Source organism: Parus major, chromosome 5, assembly GCF_001522545.3.
Source record: "Parus major isolate Abel chromosome 5, Parus_major1.1, whole genome shotgun sequence".
Taxonomy (NCBI): domain Eukaryota; kingdom Metazoa; phylum Chordata; class Aves; order Passeriformes; family Paridae; genus Parus; species Parus major.
Genome location: NC_031774.1, coordinates 4,819,656 through 4,833,451, shown reverse-complemented (window position 1 = coordinate 4,833,451; position 13,796 = coordinate 4,819,656). Strand labels below are relative to the sequence as shown.

The 13,796-nt window shown below is 42.1% G+C and overlaps 1 protein-coding gene and 1 long non-coding RNA gene across 2 annotated transcripts in view; one reads left to right on the top strand and one right to left on the bottom strand.

Annotated features, from left to right (window-relative positions):
- Positions 1-8,632: 8,632 nt before the first annotated feature.
- LOC107205643 lies at positions 8,633-10,081 on the bottom strand. The gene is made up of 2 exons (XR_001522067.2): positions 9,789-10,081; positions 8,633-9,670 (listed from the first exon to the last, which is right to left on the bottom strand). It is a non-coding gene; the product is annotated as an uncharacterized LOC107205643 (long non-coding RNA).
- Positions 10,082-10,144: 63 nt separating this feature from the next.
- The window catches only part of IPO7 (importin 7), a 34,502-nt gene continuing 30,850 nt past the window's right edge, over positions 10,145-13,796 (top strand). Inside the window, exon 1 of the mRNA XM_015630262.2 lies at positions 10,145-10,359. Within this exon, the coding sequence (XP_015485748.1) occupies positions 10,276-10,359 (84 nt within the window). The 5' untranslated portion in view covers positions 10,145-10,275. The remainder of the gene's footprint in view (positions 10,360-13,796) is intronic.

Below are 13,796 nucleotides of genomic sequence, written 5' to 3'. Positions count from 1 at the left end.
TCTTTTGAGACTGACAGAAGCGCTGCTGCTTCTGAATCTCTTCTTATCATCAATGAACCCAAAAATTATAGCAGTTGGCCAATCCAAGCCATTCACTGATTGTGCTCACAAACACAGCTGCTTTTGTTGATGAAGAGGATCCTTGCTTTTGATTGAAAAATCCTTCTATCTTAAAGGAGTCAGAGAGGAAAAAAATTAGGATCTTTGGAAATGCAGACCAGCAAATATTTAGGAAAAAAAGTGACATGATAGATGCTTCATTCAGTTGATTCAGGAAGAAAAGGTGGAACAACGATTCTGATGGGGAAAGGAAGATGGGGAAGTGTGTTTGGATAATATGGGAGTAGAAACAGGTTGTACAAGAAAGCAGAATAAGGAAAAAGGAAAAGTAGGGAAATTCAGCATTACTTAAAAAAAAACAAACTTCCAGAGGAAAATGTTTAGAACTTCTAAATATTTCCCATATTGTAAGGACTCCCTGCAACCTTCAGATAAATTGCATTAATTGCATTTGATACAAGAAGGGAAGAAGTTTTTTTCCTGTTACAATGTATTTCACAATTGAGAGTTTAAGAATGCATGGTCTAATCATTATATGTGCAAATGTCACGCCGTATTTTCATCTAGATTGCTTTTTCTGTGAGGTACAAAATGTCTGCAGTGAGATTGCTCAGAGTTGTCCTCATCTGGCCTCTAAGTGCTTGCAGAAAACAGCCATAAAGGATGGGCCAATAACCAGTTCACAAGGAACAAACCCTTGCTGTATGCAGTCACATCCAGTTTTAAAGAAATATATTCAGGTCATCATTTAACCAGTAGTCTGCAATGGAAAATAATTAAAATTCAGAGCAATATCAGAAGGGTCAAAATGTGATTTAATTGAAACATATTAGAAAAGCTGCCAATGTTCTGAGAAACAATTTTCTGTATGTGTATTCCTATGGGAAATTATTAAATTAATTGAAAAAGCTATAATATGACTGATAGCACTCTCATAATAAATGAGCATCACAAAATCAGTTGTTAATCAGGATTACAGATTAAATGGGGACAGTCTGGTAAGAATCTACTCTTTTCACCTAAGGCAGTTACGTGAAGGAAACCTCTTCATTTCAATTTTGAACAACTTGCACCCAGTCCTAAAAAAGTTTCCTGTCAGATACCTTGGCTGAATGCAGAAATCCAGATCTACAAATATCAATAAAAGAAATTTGCATGTTTTCTACTGCATGAAATAATAGCTCCCTTTTGCCTGTGGATAAACCACAGGATCAGCTTTTTGGCCAGTTCCCTGCAACAAAATTGGCTAAAACCAGTGACTGCTGAAAAGAAGTTTCGGGTGCTTGAGTAAGACATTATTAACTAATATGACATAACCATTTCTGAATGAGCAAGACTAACACAGAGAAAATAAAAGGAGTCCACAGGAAGACTGATATGTGGGGTTATAATAACCACAAGAAACTGGTGTGCCATTATTCTGTAGAAATCCTTCCTGTAGCTGAACCAGCACATTTGCTTTTTTGTGTGAAGTTACCTGATGTGCCAGTTTCATCCCAATGCCTTAATGAACTTTAATTTAGCTATAGCAATTAATTATTTTACCTTGTCAACCTGACAGAAACATGAATGAAAATTCATTTCACATTCTGAAGTGAGGAATCCTTTCAGCTCAGGAAGGTCAGGAGTGGAACAGCAGGGGCCAAAGATTACGAGGAGTGCCCAGAGGAAGCTGACACAGCTCCTTGCTATCCTGAGAACACAATGTTGTCCTGCATGCATCATTCATGTGCCTTCCAAAGGTGAAATGAGGGGCAAGTATTTTCCACCTTGTTACTTCACAAAACACCTGGAAAGGACACAGAGCCTTGCTCAAAGACATGGGCACTGGTAATGTGTTTCTCATGTTTCCTGCCTTGCCCTGCTGCTGCAGCTACTGGAATTTTAATCCAACTGTTGGCTACCAAGAGCCTGGAAGCCACAGGAGTGTGGATTTTTGAGCAGCTACTCCTGCTGTTCCAGCTGTTGCTCGACATAAACAGTCAGTGGTGCACCCACAGCCACCAGGAAACACAGACCTGTGCACAGCTGGAGTATCATCAATGTCATTGCTTGTTTTCAGATCTGTATTTCTTTAGCAATTTACACACAGGTCAGTGTAAGTCCAATGTTTGCACATTCTAGCATTATGACTGCTTTTGTTATGTTAGAAAATACTGGTATTTAAAACAAATAGAAAATATATTAAACCCTTTTGGACAGCAATACTGAATTGTAAAGCTTTGCAAGGAATAAAAACTATGAGTGTCCCCATAAATGCTAATCTGATAACCTCTTAAATCTTAAATTGAAGATAATTTCATTTTATAAAAATGTATTTTTAATACACTCAAATTCTATTACTTATCTTTGCTTTATCTAGGATATCTCCTATAATTGTCTAATTTGTCAATCCAAATTTTATTATTTTTGACTCCTTTAATATAAGCAGCTATCTAAGACTTAAGATTTATAGAAATATTTCTAATAGCAAAGTAATTTAATGAAATATGTAGTTTTATGAAATGTTATTTATTTTAAAAATGTATCAAAAGCTGTAGCAAATCAGGAATCAAACAGGAAATCATGTTTCTTTTAGTACTTTTGCATAAACTTGCTGGTTTATGTGCTGCTAACAAACTCAGTATCTCAGTTTTTCTCCCAGTGAGCTGTGAGCACTTCCTTGTGTGCCCCTGGGTCTTTCTTTGATGCCTGCCTTTACTGAGCTTCCTCTTGAGCAGGCAGAGAATTCACCCTGCCTCAGTCTCCTCTCTCTGCAGCCAGACCCAAGAAACACACGTGGCTCTGTAACTCTAATTCTTCACCTCTTCTGCTCACACAGTTGTGAATACCTCAGCTGTATATTCTGCAAAGCAACCAAAGTGGTTTTACATTTTTCCTGCATAAAATATTCCTTTTCTATCTACCTGCTCCCCCTGTGTTATGCAGAAATCCGGAAAATTTACTCTCTGAGTAATTTGCTTTGTCTCCACAAGTTTAGAAAGGACAGAAGGAAAGGCAGATGGGAAAAGACGGACAAGTAAGATAAAGGAATAATGTACCATGCCAGCACAACCAAAATGTTTCTTTTTTATAATAAATCCCAAATGTACAGTTAAGACTTTGGTCACCACTAGAGGTCAATCATTTTTACTGATCTGAAATGCTTCACAGGCTTCTGAGAAGCCACGCTGGCACACTTCCCAAACATAGGTGTGTCCTGGAGGGGACTGCCTGCAGTTGTGTGACTGGCATGAGTTCACAAACTGAATGCTGTGTTACTAGATTACTGAAATTCTTAATGTGTGCTTGTAATTCCCTGCATATAAAAAGCTCTCCCTAAGTGCTGAGAATTTATTATGAGTGAATTTTTAATATAATAAAATCCCGGTCCTGTTCTACTGTACTTGTTATTGAATCAATCTAAATGGAACAGTGCAGGATTATAAAGACCAAAATTAGTCTAAACAGAACTCTCTGTCTTACTAAATAGAATGAAATATTATAGCTTGATAAACATACATGTAGTTTGTATAAGCCTAGCACATGTATTTCCTTATAGGATTAAAGTTATAGCTTAAATTTTCTTGTTTAGTCTTCGGAAGTTCTGGAAATTTTTGCCTGTTCCACAGCTTGAGTATTTTCACAATTCTTTCTGAACAATTCCAGTTTATTGTTGCATCTTGGCTGCATTAGAAAGCTTGTGTTTTTAAAATCAGTGTCTGCTTGGACACAAATGCATAGATACATACTCCTTATACTTAAATTTTCTTTACATTTGCTTCCTCAAAGTGTAAAGTCAACATTACATTGGACTCACAGCTGTCCATTTGAGGAACAATCATAAAAAATAAATGAGCTTGGGTTCCTATTTAAGGAACAATAAGGAAAGGACATACTTGTTTCCTTGCAAAAACAAAATAAACCAACTCCTATAATGCAAATAAAGAGATAATCTTGGAGTACACCATGATCACAGGCATTATTCTGAGGTCACACTGTAATTCTGTGATCCTCAGCACAAGTCCTCATTTTGCAATAGTATAACAAATTCCACTGATGCCTTTGTAACTTCTGTGCCTGTGCAACTGTATCAAGTGGGAAAAAAACCATGAACTGTGAGTTTCATCTTAATGCCGCAAATACCAGTTGCTGTCTGCTGCTTTTCTCTCCAGGGTGTCAGCAATCCACCATTCTGCAGCTCTGTAAGTGGCATTTTCCCTCAGGGCCGTGAAATATAAATATACAGGGTGGAAAACAGAGCAAGAGGGAGGAGGAGGTGAAATTGCCGTGAGTTACAGACACTCTTGCTGCTCTGTCTGTCACACAGGGCCTGAAGCAGGTTGTGAGCTGGATTAGCTGGACTTCCACACAGTGCAAACCGAGCCTTCAGAAGCAGATGGATCTAACCTGACAGCAAACAGCAAAACCCAAAACACTGTGCAGGTCATCATCATCATCATCATCATCATCATCATCATCATCACGTTATCTAGTCCAACATCCTGCTCAAGTTTTATGCACATGTTTTTTATCAAAGCTCTAATCTTGTTTGTTTGACTGAAGCACAGCTTGTGTTTTCAATAAAATATATCTTCCAGAACTGCATCCAGTCTCACTTGGAGGAAAGCAAGCACCAATTAGTGCCACTGGGATTTTTTTCCAGTGACTCTCTAGTTTCACCTGTTAGACATTTGTTCCTCTTACAACTTTATTCACAGAAGAAATGTTCTGTACCCACTATTGTCTTCCTGATCTTTCTCTTTTTCCTCACCTTGCTGTCCAGAGTTAACTGATGAAAATAAGAACTGACAAGGGACTCCTGCATCTTTGAAGAGATGTTTATTAACAAGATGTCCAGTTTTTCTGATCTCAGAAGAATCATCCAGCAGAGATTTTTTGTATTTCCTGATTTTGTTTGTTTGTTGAGGTGTTTTTAATTTTTTTAATCAACCAAACATCTAAAGCTCCAAGAAAGCCCTATCTCCTTCACATTTACTCAGAACCTTAATATCCCTGGCTCTATACAGCGACTGTTTCTTTGCTACTCCATCTCAGCGTTGCTACTCCTGCTGTTCCACTTGCAGACACTTCCACCAGCTAATGGCAGAATCTTGTTTCCAGCATCTGTCCACTGGGAAACCTGTTTGGATTTGGGGTTTAGCATCTGCTCCAGCCTCACCATCTGGCTGGAGGGGGTGGGGATGGCTCCTGGGGTTTTTGGCAGGGTGAAGCAACTATTGATCTCATGGCTACATAAAGGAGCCTTCCTCACTGAACAAAATTCTGGAGAAATTTCACCAAAGTTTTCCTTAGGAGTAAAGCCAACTCCCAGCTGACTAAAGGGGATTAAAGGGAACCACCAGCTGGGCATGCAATGGCATCCTTGGCTAGAGCCAGCCCCAGATCAGGGACTCTGCAGGGAACCACTCTTACTCTGCCTGCTGAATCTCTGTTTCACCTCAGCACAATTGTAACGACAAACAGCAACCAAGACCTCCCACAACTTTTGTCTTAAACCTAACTGGACATTTCGAGTAGGTCTCATATGGATGAGGAAAATAAACTCTTCATCTCAAACTTAACTTTTGTGGGTATTTCACGCATTGCAATTTGTAAATACTTACAGACCATAAATGCTGGTGTTATTCTCTGGCAATGGAACATCCGCCTCTCCCCACCAGAGGGAGGGACAAACCATTTCCCCTCTCCCCCTCTTCAGACATCTGTTTTCAGCTCAAAGATTGTGGTTTCACCACAACATCCTGCTGGGAGCTCATGCCGACCTGCGTGCCCATGGTGTCCCCGATGATCCTTCCGATCTTTCATTTTCTATTCCACGTGCACCTTCACATTTGCCTGTGTTAAAGCGCATTTCTGTTTCTTTTTCAAGTTACACTCTTGTCCCATCCACACAGGATTGTTTTGCCAGTCTTACGTCATTCTCACAATGATCTGCAGTGATTTTTGTATTTATTTCAAACCTGCCTAAAGTAACTAATAGAGTCTGCTAGTGGTATCAATAGAAATGCAGTAATAATCACTCTTCACTTATCACCTTTTAACTGAGAATTGAAATTTAGCTACTCCTCAATCCCTTCAGTGTGTGCTCAGGGTCATAGCCTACTATGATATTTTAAAGCAGAGAAAGGGTTGTATTTTGTACCATTTCCCCTGCCAAACCAGAGAACTCCTCAAACAATCACTTTTGTTTGATGATTTTACACCAAAATATGTTGACTAGCATGTTTCATTTCATAGTTTCATATTTTAATCCCATTAAAATTTTTTAAAAATTAAAAAAAAAAACTTTTATTTTTTTAAAAGGTTACTATAAACAGTTCTTTCCAACCTTTGCATATCAGCACACTATTTCTGTGCATATCTTTTTCTTCCTGTTGCCATCTTTCATTTTACAAAAGTAGTTCCATGATAACTTTGGGTGCTGGTGATTCATCCACCCATGCCTGTCCAAACTTCCTTTGGATGTGTAGGAATGGTTAAGTACCTTCATGTGCAAGTATTTTATTTTTTTTCCCCAAATCCTGGGTTGACATTTGGAATGCTGTTGATGCAGGAATACGCTCTCCATAGCTGGAGTTAATTTGGCTGCTGTCAAATCTGTTCCAGCACAGAACAGCTGATAGCAGCATTTATCAGTTACTATCTTTGGGGAGAGTTTCTGGAATATGTAGATGGCATAAAAATTTATGCACAACTCTTTAGCAATGTCTGGTAAATGCACCCAAACGTGGCGATCTTTGATTGCTGTGCTGCCTTTATATATGATTTCTGGCTTTTCACTGAGAGTAGAGGGAATGGTACCCCAGAAAGACACACGGGCTAAGCAGTGCTCCACACTCACCTCCAAGGAGCTTTATTAAAGCTGACAAATGCTGTCTTTGTTATTGTTCCAGCTTTCCAGGGAAAGTACACATGATTGCAAACCCCAAGACAGACAGTCTAGGAGAACGTGTTTATCTTCAGGAGTAATTGAGACCGATTTGCATCCAGTATTTGAGGCCTGTGCAATACCACATCTCCCTTTCCGAGATAATTTGAGAGGCTCTGTTCTCCCACAGCAGCCTGAGGTTGTCTATAAGCATTCCTACTCAACAGAGAACAGTCTTGGGCAGCTAAACCCTGCAGCATGTACACTTTTTTTTTCACTTCTGAGACCAAGAATTTGATGAGGCTTATCTGGCTAAAGGACATACTTCTTTCCAATGTTAACTCCTGTGATTTGCAGTTTGACTTCAAAGTGAAATTTTTCTATCAACTTATCTGTTGCATCTTGCAAGATATTTATTCAAGTCCCCTTTGTTTGCTAAACAGGTTTGGCCAAAGTCCTCACTAATTGCTGTACTATGATGGGTGGGCTTAAAGTCTCTTTTGTCCTGCTAATTCTCCTAAAAGAAAGTATCTGATGGTAGTGGGTATATTTATTTAATCAAAATTTCTGTGTTAAGGACACCACAGCTCACTATTGTAATTTGAAATCATTTGCCATCTCTCAGGTTGCTCAAACTGCTGGTGTGTCAGTTTTCATCCAGCTTTACTATTTTATCTCTCTCTACAAATTGTTCAGATTTGTGAGAAATTATTTTTTAACCTGATTGATGCTTCCTCTTAAATTTGGCTTCCTGTTGATATGAAATGTCCATCTTGACTGAATCCTCCATTTATTGCTTTCTTTCATTTATACAATTAGTCCTGCTGTGAAGTTAGCCATTGTTATTACTTCTGGGCAAGCAAAGATGCAAGTACAAACGTCCTGGACAATGCAAACATTACTGGACATAAAAGGTTTTCTTTTTCAGAGTACTCATGGTGGACAATTGCTTACATATTCTTTTGCACAAGTGTTTTTTGTTGTCCAAAAAAACCCCACTTTTGTATTGAGACAGGAAGAGCTCTGGCACAAGCTTCCAGAGTCACAGCACCTTTGCTGACGATGGCTCCCATCCCATTGTGCTTGTCTTTGCAGCATTTCACATCTGTACATCTGACACAGAGCATTAGGCACAACCAGCACGTCACCAGCCCTCTGCCCTCTGAAGTACTTATTTTTATTTTTAGAGAAGATACATTCTGTTTCATAAGTTTTTGGATCAGCTTAGCACCGTGGCTGGGGGCATTATTGCTTTGCTTTGCTCCTTTGATACAAAGAGCATTGAGATTTGATCTTGTTATCTGTGCTGTGACACAGAAGCAGGGAAAATACTTTGTTGCAGCATTTTGTAATGGTATTGAATCTACACTATTTCACTTATTTTTTTTTTTTATTTTTTTTTTTTTTGACATTTTGGGCAACATCTAGAATTGGAGTATGACTGCAGATCTGGGCAACTCATAAAAAAAACCAGCATATGACATCATGTCCCAAAATTATGCCACATTGCCACTTGGGTCATCTGGGCCCATATGTCTCCTATGTTTACTTAGAAAGGCAGACATTCCTTGCTGCTTCACTGTTTAGTTTCATAAATTGGTTGCTCATTTTCACACTCGTAAAGAAAAAGCTACATAGTGTAAATTATCATTTTTAGCACTATGTAAAAACAAAAAGACACCAATAAACCAGTAGCACAAGAAACTGAGAAACCCAGGTTTTAGTCCAGCGACAATCATGGAAAAATCACTAATTTGGGAAAATTATATACAAAAGCAAGTATGCTGTTCCATATATGCAAAGATACTCCAGATAAGCCTAGATTTCCTGAAACTCTTTAACTTAACTGTAAAGATATAGTTCACTTTATCAACTTTCTAAATTGTATCACTTTTAAATTTTGTTATTTTTTGGTTTTGTGTTACTGGTTTTTGTATTTGCATTTCTGCTTTTCCCTGTGATATGTGCCTTCATTTCAGAGTCATTCCAGGATGAGATGCTTGTGAAATATTTTTCTTGACGATTTTATCTGACAGTTCAGTAAATTCCCCTCATAAAAATAACTCCCAAAATTTCAAGTACATCGCTGCATTGCCATCCCCCAAATGAAGGCATGACAGTAAATGACTGTAGAGTGCCAATTAAATTTTACAACTCACTAACTTATAAATAGCATTGCTCATTTTATCGTGACTCCTCATGGAAGTGGAATTACTTCAGTGCTCAAATGCTTGTAGGATGAAGCCTACAGAAGTGACTTACAGAGGACCAAGTTAAGCAGTTATGACTCTGTGACTGAGCCAAGGCCTCCAGAATCATTGAATCATGGAATAGTCATGGTTGGAAGAGACCTTCAGGATCATCCCGTCCAACCCAGCACCGCCCATGTAACCCCTAACCCAGTAACCCACATCCCCCAGCACCAGTTTCAGATGCCTCTTGAACCCGGGCAAGAACCTATTCCACTGACAGACCACCCTGACAGTGACAATTTTTTCTAACATCTAATCTGAATCTCCCCTGTCTCATTTTAAGGCCATTTCTTCGGATCCCGTGCAGGCACAGCAGGAGAGACGTGTCCTCACCGGGCTATAGCCTCCTTCCAGGGACTCACAGAGTGATGAGGACCCTGCGGAGCCTCTTTTCTCCAGGCTAAACACCCCCAGCTCCCTCAGCCGCTCCTCATAAGACACTTTTCCTAGACCCTTCACGAGCGACAGCTCCGTTTATATTGATTTTCTGAAAAAAAATTGACACATCTTCAGGATTGCCGTTCTTCTCTTTTTTTCCCACCACCCTAAACCCAGCACGGCAGGCACCCCGTGCCCACGATAAAGCAAAGCCAGGCCCCACGCACCCCTCCTTCCTCGCTGAGCCACACGAGTCTCTCCGAAAACAGGGCGCGGGTGCGGGAGGGATTTTTGCTAAAACAACGGGTCCCTCACAGCGCTGGCGCGGCCGAGGAGCTCGGCTCGGAGCGGAGCGGGCGGTGTCGGAGCGCGGCTTCCGCGGCTCCTGAGGCGGCTTGTGCGGGCCGGGGCCGGGGCCGGGGCCGAGACCGAGTATCCCTCGTATCCCGTATCTCCCCGGTGCCCGGGCACGCCCCGATCTCATCTCCCCGGTGCCGGTGCCCGGCCGGACTGCATCTCCCGCGGCGCCCCGCGGCGGGGCGGGGCGGGCCGTGCGGCGGAAGGGGCGCCGCTCCCGTCGGCGGCGGGGGCAGCTCTATCCGGGCTCTTGGCGCTCTCCCTTCCTTTCGCGCCGGCGGCCGCTGGAGGCGGCGGGTCCATGTGCGCTCGGCGCGGCCCCGGCTCCTGCCCTCCGCCCCCCGCGCTGCCCCCGCCATGGACCCCAGCGGCATCATCGAGGCCCTGCGGGGCACCATGGACCCGGCGCTGCGCGAAGCCGCCGAGCGACAGCTCAACGAGGTGAGGGCGCCGCCGGGCCTGGGCCGGGGCCGCGGCGCTGGGGAGCGGGGACGAGGCCGGCCCGTGGGAGGGGGAGCGGGGCGGGGGCGGAGAGGGTCCCCTCGGCTCCTCGGTCCGTTCGCCCGCGGCCGCTGCCCCTTCCCGCCGGCCGTGTCCCGGCGGCCGCAGGCCGGGCCCGGCGCGCATTGTCCCCGCACATGGCAGCGGGGCCGGGCCGGGCCGGGCGGGGCTGCTCGGGCGGGGGGCAGCGGCAGAAAGCGGCCGAGGCCCCCGTGTCTTACTCGGTGTAACAAATTGCCTCCATTGTCTCCGTGCTCAGCCGGGAAAACGGTGATCCGCTGAGCAGGGTTTAAAACCGCCCTTGTGCAGGCCTTCGGTGGCTCCGGCTGGACACGGGGACCATCTAAGCGACATCAGTTCTTGGGTGTTGAAAGCAGTAATTTGGCAGCGGGGAAGGAGGTGGCAAGAGCCCCATCACTTCGCAAGCAGTGCCGCCTGTAAGAGTGGCCTGGGCTGAGTTCGGAATCAAATCTGATGGCCTGGGCCGAGTTGAGAATGAGATCTGGCAGCCTGGCCGTGTTTGGTGTTCCGAATCCTGTGGGCTCCGGGGTCAGCAGGGCTGCCGGGGTAGACGTGCTCCCTGGTTGTATGCGGACACGTGTCCCAGGGACGGGGGCAGACAGGGTTCCGGCCCAGGTGTGTCATCCGCCTGCACAGCACTCACCTGACACACTGGGATGTAAAAACACAGCAGCTCCCAGTTCCACGGACTTCCATTTTGGAAGAAAATTTTATTTTTGTTCTGCTTAACCTCACCTGATAGGTGAAAACTTTATTGATGAGACACAGCCACGGGGCTTGTAGACATTTTGGAGAACAAAAGCGTTTTAGTGTTTGACCCAAAGAAAATAGGATCTCTTGATGGAGGTGAAGGATAAGCCCGTGTGGCAGTTCTTGTGGTGCTTTTAGTTGGCTTTTTCCAAAAGCATTTTTCCTTGTTGCTCTTAAGCAGACTTTGGGCCTGACAATACTCATGTAATGCAACAGATGTTCAGCAGAACTTAGATAAAGGTAGGCCAAATGTTCTGCTGGCAGTGGAGAAAATTTCAAAAACTAAAGGCATAGCTTCTCAGAAAATAAAAAAGTGATTCCTGCATGTTATTTAATAAGTGAATAGCAAATAAATATTAGGTACCTTTGAAATAGATAGCTCTAAAACTACTCAGTGACTAATTGACACTTGTACAAAGTAATTGCCTGTCTTTTCCATGTACTCTGTTAAAAAGTGTGTTGGTGTTTATTATTTAAATAAAAAATGCAAGAAATGTGATGGCCTGTAAAGACAGTAGTATCTATGAAATCTAAAGCTGGCCCCAAAAATGCATGTTTTTCCATGTTCAATGGATGTCAATATTTATATGTAGTAACTTGCTTGAAATTTATTTTAGTTATTTTCTGCAGGTATTGAGTTGCTGAAGGTGCAGGGAATTAATGTTCACTGCCAGTCAGAGTCTGCAGCAAATGGCAAACTCTTGCAGGAAGGATCACGCTTGCTGGCCACTGGCTTTTGTTCTCACTTTGGAATCAAAACCCCATGGTCCATCATGTACTACACAAGTGCTAAATTGGCACAAAATCAGAATATTTGTGCCCTTTTTAAAACACCAGATATTATTGAACCAGCATGTAAGAATTCTTTTTTGTGGGAAATGGAGCATCACTAATCTTTGACAGATATTTTGTGATAAAAATATGTGCTAAACCAGAAGTCTGCAAGCACTTACATATACGTGCAGCTTTAGACACATGTGTGGTCTTGGTTTTACTTAGGTTTATTGAAGTCAGTTATGCACTTTCTTGCTGAATGCTGGTCTAAATTTGTTGAATGTGAGAGCAATTCTGTTACCAGTTAATACTTAATTACAGGTATGGGGGTCTCTTTCTCTGTAAAAATGAGATCACAACAGCAGAGAACACTGTTCTTGTGCATGGCCAGGCCTGCACAAAAACAGGTGTTTTATAGCTTAATAGTTGTCCTTGGTTGACCTTTCACTTTACCTTTTATTTGTCAGAAGTGCCCCTGTTGAGCTGATGAGACTGGCTTTCAGCAGAATGGTCATTTTACCTTACCAGAAAAGACCGTGCATCAATCTGTAATTGATATTCCTGATTAGTGCAAGAGATATCTAAGTAGCTAAGAGTTAACCAAGTATTTGGATCTGTCTTCACCATATCCTATCAGTCAACAAAGTTCTCCTGACTGGAGAAGAGGACTGGAGTGTATGGTTCTTGATTTGTCCAAGCTCTATCATTTTTCCTTTGACCTTGGCCAAGTCATGAATTATTCTATACTTTTTCTCCCTTCACTAAGTTTTATCAGGTTCTATTGCCTGCACATAAAAGGCTCTGTGAGAACTTTCAGAGTTGAGATAATGTTAAAAAGTAGGTATTTTGGTCTCTTCGTCTTTTCTCACTGAAAAAAAGTTACAGGGAATGAGATCATTGGCTCTTGTGTCTGAGAATTTTCAGCTGATGGGGTACCCTGAGGTGTTCCCATCTCTGTCCTTGTCCCACAGGGGAAAGCTGTGTTTTATCAGGACTTCGAGCCAGAATCTTCACGTAAACTACTGGAGAGCAGCAGGAAGACGTTGCTGCCTTTTGAAATAGTCTTTGTGCTCCATGTATAAAGTGTTTCTCAGAATTTGTGATGAAAATAGGTATTTTTAACTATGCAGCTATGGAATGAGACTCTGAAAAAAATACAGTGTTGTTTCACCATTTAATATCAAAATATTTATAAAGATGCAGTTGTATAGATGCAGAAGTATAACTTCTCTGTGATGTATGTCTTGTGAGTCTGAGATTAACCTCGGTGTAATTTTTGCATCTGACAATGTTTAGGGGAGAAAAAAAGTGCGATCTCCTATAGCTCATCATTTTTTTTTGTAAGTCAGAGCTCAACAGAGTTTGTTTAGGAAGATATCCTGATGCTGTACTGGAAAGTGACTTTCAGAAGTTACATTTGAGGTTTTTCATGTTCTAATATGAGTGACAGGGGAAGGATAGAGAGGAAATTTTGTTGGCTGGCCACCATCACCATTGATTTAACAGTGCAGTAGGGCCTAGTTCAGTGCCTTTCACTGCCTGCTTAATAGCTACAAATGTCAGAAGGGTGGAATGGGTTACATTAAATGATTGGCCTCTCTCAGCTGCTGAGAGTTTAGCAGTGAAAGGTTGTCAAAGGGGAAGAAGCAATCTGCTTCTTACATGGAGTCTTTCAGACAGGATTTTCCAAAAACTGGAATGCTATGGGTACTTTGAGCAAGGTGTTCATAGTGTTACCTCCAGCTTGATTTTTTTTTTTAAACCTTTTCTAGCATGGTCTTCATGTGTAACATCTACAGCTCTATATTGTAGTGTGAGAAAAAGAGCAGAGC